Below are 2,557 nucleotides of genomic sequence, written 5' to 3'. Positions count from 1 at the left end.
GGTGGGGGGGGGGGGGGGGGGGTATATGTATATAGATAATCAATGTATTGTGGCTTTGAGTGTCCAACTGAAGTATTACGAAGGAGTTTGATGCAGCATGCCGTCAGTGAAGTTTTCGGGAGCAATATTGTTTCTCCGTAGAGACAGTGAGTCAATGGTTTCAGCAGTTCAGTGGGATGCATCCGAACCATTATGCTCCAACGCACAACAAAACCCCAGTCTGCAAATATGTGCTTGCAGCGTGAACACACAAAACACTAAGGCTGACGGTTTGAGCAACATGAGTTCAAGGGGATGATTCAGCTGATTCACGTTTTAGCTTATGGCAGTGATTCCATAATCATCTTTAATGAGAATAGCCAAATGCGTCTGTCCTCTAGAAGGGGTCAGGTTAAGGATAAGCATGTTGGAACACCATCAGTTTAACCAATTTGAAATGGTGAAATCCCTATCATACATGACCATCACTGATCTGAGGTGAAAGCACACAGAGTCTGCAAGTCTCTGTACAGAAATAGTAAAAATGCACAGAAAAGTTCAAACCTATATTGAGGTTTGAAGGTCTTGCACATCTGATTTATAATTTGAACTGCAATTGTGTTAAATGACAGAACTGGTATCACCTGAATCGTCTGGGTCTCTTGTTTCATTTAACATCAACACAAAAGTTTCACCTACATTTAAAAACAAAGAAGAATCACATCTGACCAGAAAAGGGGGGGATGTAGCACTTTTCAACTTCTACTAGACCAACAAAGATTGCACAAAAGTGTACAAGCCACATTTGTGACACCTGAACACAAACAGTGTCAGTTACGAATTGTTAGCCTGTGTTTCATGTTGTTGACATATTTGTATTGGCATATGACATTTTGGTTTGCTGTTCATAACTTACAATTTTTTGTTTACCATTTGGAATTAAAATGCAAGTCATAATTATTTTAAACAACTATATTTGATTACCACAAAAAAAAAATCTAGGCACAAAATCTAAAATATCAATGATAGTGTGCTTTACACAGTTTAGGGACAAACTGTACCGCAAAAACACTGAGCTGCGGGCTTTAAAATGAAATTCATTACAACACTCCCCTACTACGGTCTAGCACCTGCACAAGAAACATGTGAAATCTGATTAAAACAAACCATGCAATGGAATCTCACAGGTTTAATGGCAACTTCTCTTGTGTTTATAACCTGAACCTTGGATGAATGGGGTGTGCAAAAAGGCATGGCCTAAATATATATGACAATTCAGGTGCAACTGCCTGGGTACACTGATCGCACAATACAGCCAAAGACATACAAATTCTCTTCCAGCTCCATCACTAGTTGATAAATGTAGTGTGCTTATATGTCAAAATATTATAATTGGCTTCTCTATAACAGACCTAAACTATTTAATAATAGAGAAACCAAAGATGGTGTAGGAAATTAAAGATGTGAGAGGCACCTGTGATCATCAAAGCGTTGTGATCAGCTCGCGGACACACCTCAGTATTCCTACCTAAGGAAACAAAATACGCGAGCATACTTTCACGTGCTCGTTCGCCACTCGCGCATTTTGTCCGCGAGAAGCTTCTGCGCGAGCTTCACAGTACTTACATGCCAAAAGGAACGTCGGCCTCCGTCGCAACTCTTCACGGCTTTTAAGGGTTTTATCCTCTCAAACGCTTGACAGAGGCCAGAGCAGCGTCATCGCCGGCCTAGCTTGCAACTCTCATCCTCGACCGCGAAATCCGCGTTCGCGTTTGACACCGATAAACTGCGCACAAACGATCATGTCTGTCAAAATAAATGCGTGCGCGCGCCCCGGCACTTGACTACGGAATGCCGGTCGCTTATAATCAATAAACGAGAAAACGCGGACTCGCGTCAGAAACAACCACGACGAAGCGACAGAAGCAGAAAACAACGGATTTTGCGCACGCACCTACGTCGCGCTTCAATTAAAGGTGAACAGCTTCTAAAAGGCACCGTGACACATTTAGGAAAGCGCAAAATATACCAACGTCACTGACATGCCCGAGGCAGCGCTGAGGTGCCGGGTATCCCCCTCTGTCGAGCGCTTGCTCCATCTCTCCCGTTTCCATAGCACTGGAACGGTGCGAGTCTCTCCGCGCGGGCGGACGGATAGCGGCGTGAGGGGGAGCGTCCATTAACTCGCAGCCTCCCAGGTGAATAACACGAAGAATACTTCACGTTGTCGAGATGTCACATCGCGCTTTCATGACCTCTATTCAGCTCGTGTATATCCACCCCCTCCTCTCCCCCAACCTCCTTTTTTCGTATCCGTTAACAGAGACCGTCGGTAAGCCAAAGAATGGCGCTCACGGGAGCATCACAGTCAGCCTCACCTTCATCATCCTCAGGGTCAGTCCTGGTCTTGGATCCTTGTCCTTTCCGCAGGTTCGAGCCCCCGACGCCAGCTGCAACCCTGTATCCGCGCCCCCGTGTGCAACGCGCGGTTTATGGAAGAGAAACGCACGTCCGTTCTGTTCTCACGGCGAGGTGGGAGTCAGTCAGTCTCTCTCCCTCTCTCTCTCTCTCTCTCTCT

General features: G+C 45.4%; 1 protein-coding gene across 3 annotated transcripts in view; it reads right to left on the bottom strand.

The window, feature by feature from the left end:
- Positions 1-2,512, bottom strand: part of arhgef9a (Cdc42 guanine nucleotide exchange factor (GEF) 9a) — a 29,684-nt gene extending 27,172 nt beyond the window's left edge. For 2 of the 3 annotated variants that reach the window (XM_016553833.1, XM_016553834.1), the window contains exon 1: positions 2,022-2,271. In XM_016553833.1, coding sequence (XP_016409319.1) covers positions 2,022-2,159 — 138 coding nt within the window. In that variant the 5' untranslated portion in view covers positions 2,160-2,271. Of the gene's footprint in view, positions 1-2,021; positions 2,272-2,357 lie in introns of those variants that run through there. The other variant, XM_016553835.1, reaches the window with a different exon arrangement.
- Between the last annotated feature and the right edge of the window lie 45 nt (positions 2,513-2,557).

The sequence above is a fragment of the Sinocyclocheilus rhinocerous genome, unplaced genomic scaffold (assembly GCF_001515625.1).
Source record: "Sinocyclocheilus rhinocerous isolate Xijiao unplaced genomic scaffold, SAMN03320098_v1.1 scaffold615, whole genome shotgun sequence".
NCBI lineage: Eukaryota > Metazoa > Chordata > Actinopteri > Cypriniformes > Cyprinidae > Sinocyclocheilus > Sinocyclocheilus rhinocerous.
The sequence above is the reverse complement of the archived record's forward strand: the minus strand, read 5'-3'. Positions and strand labels throughout refer to the sequence as shown.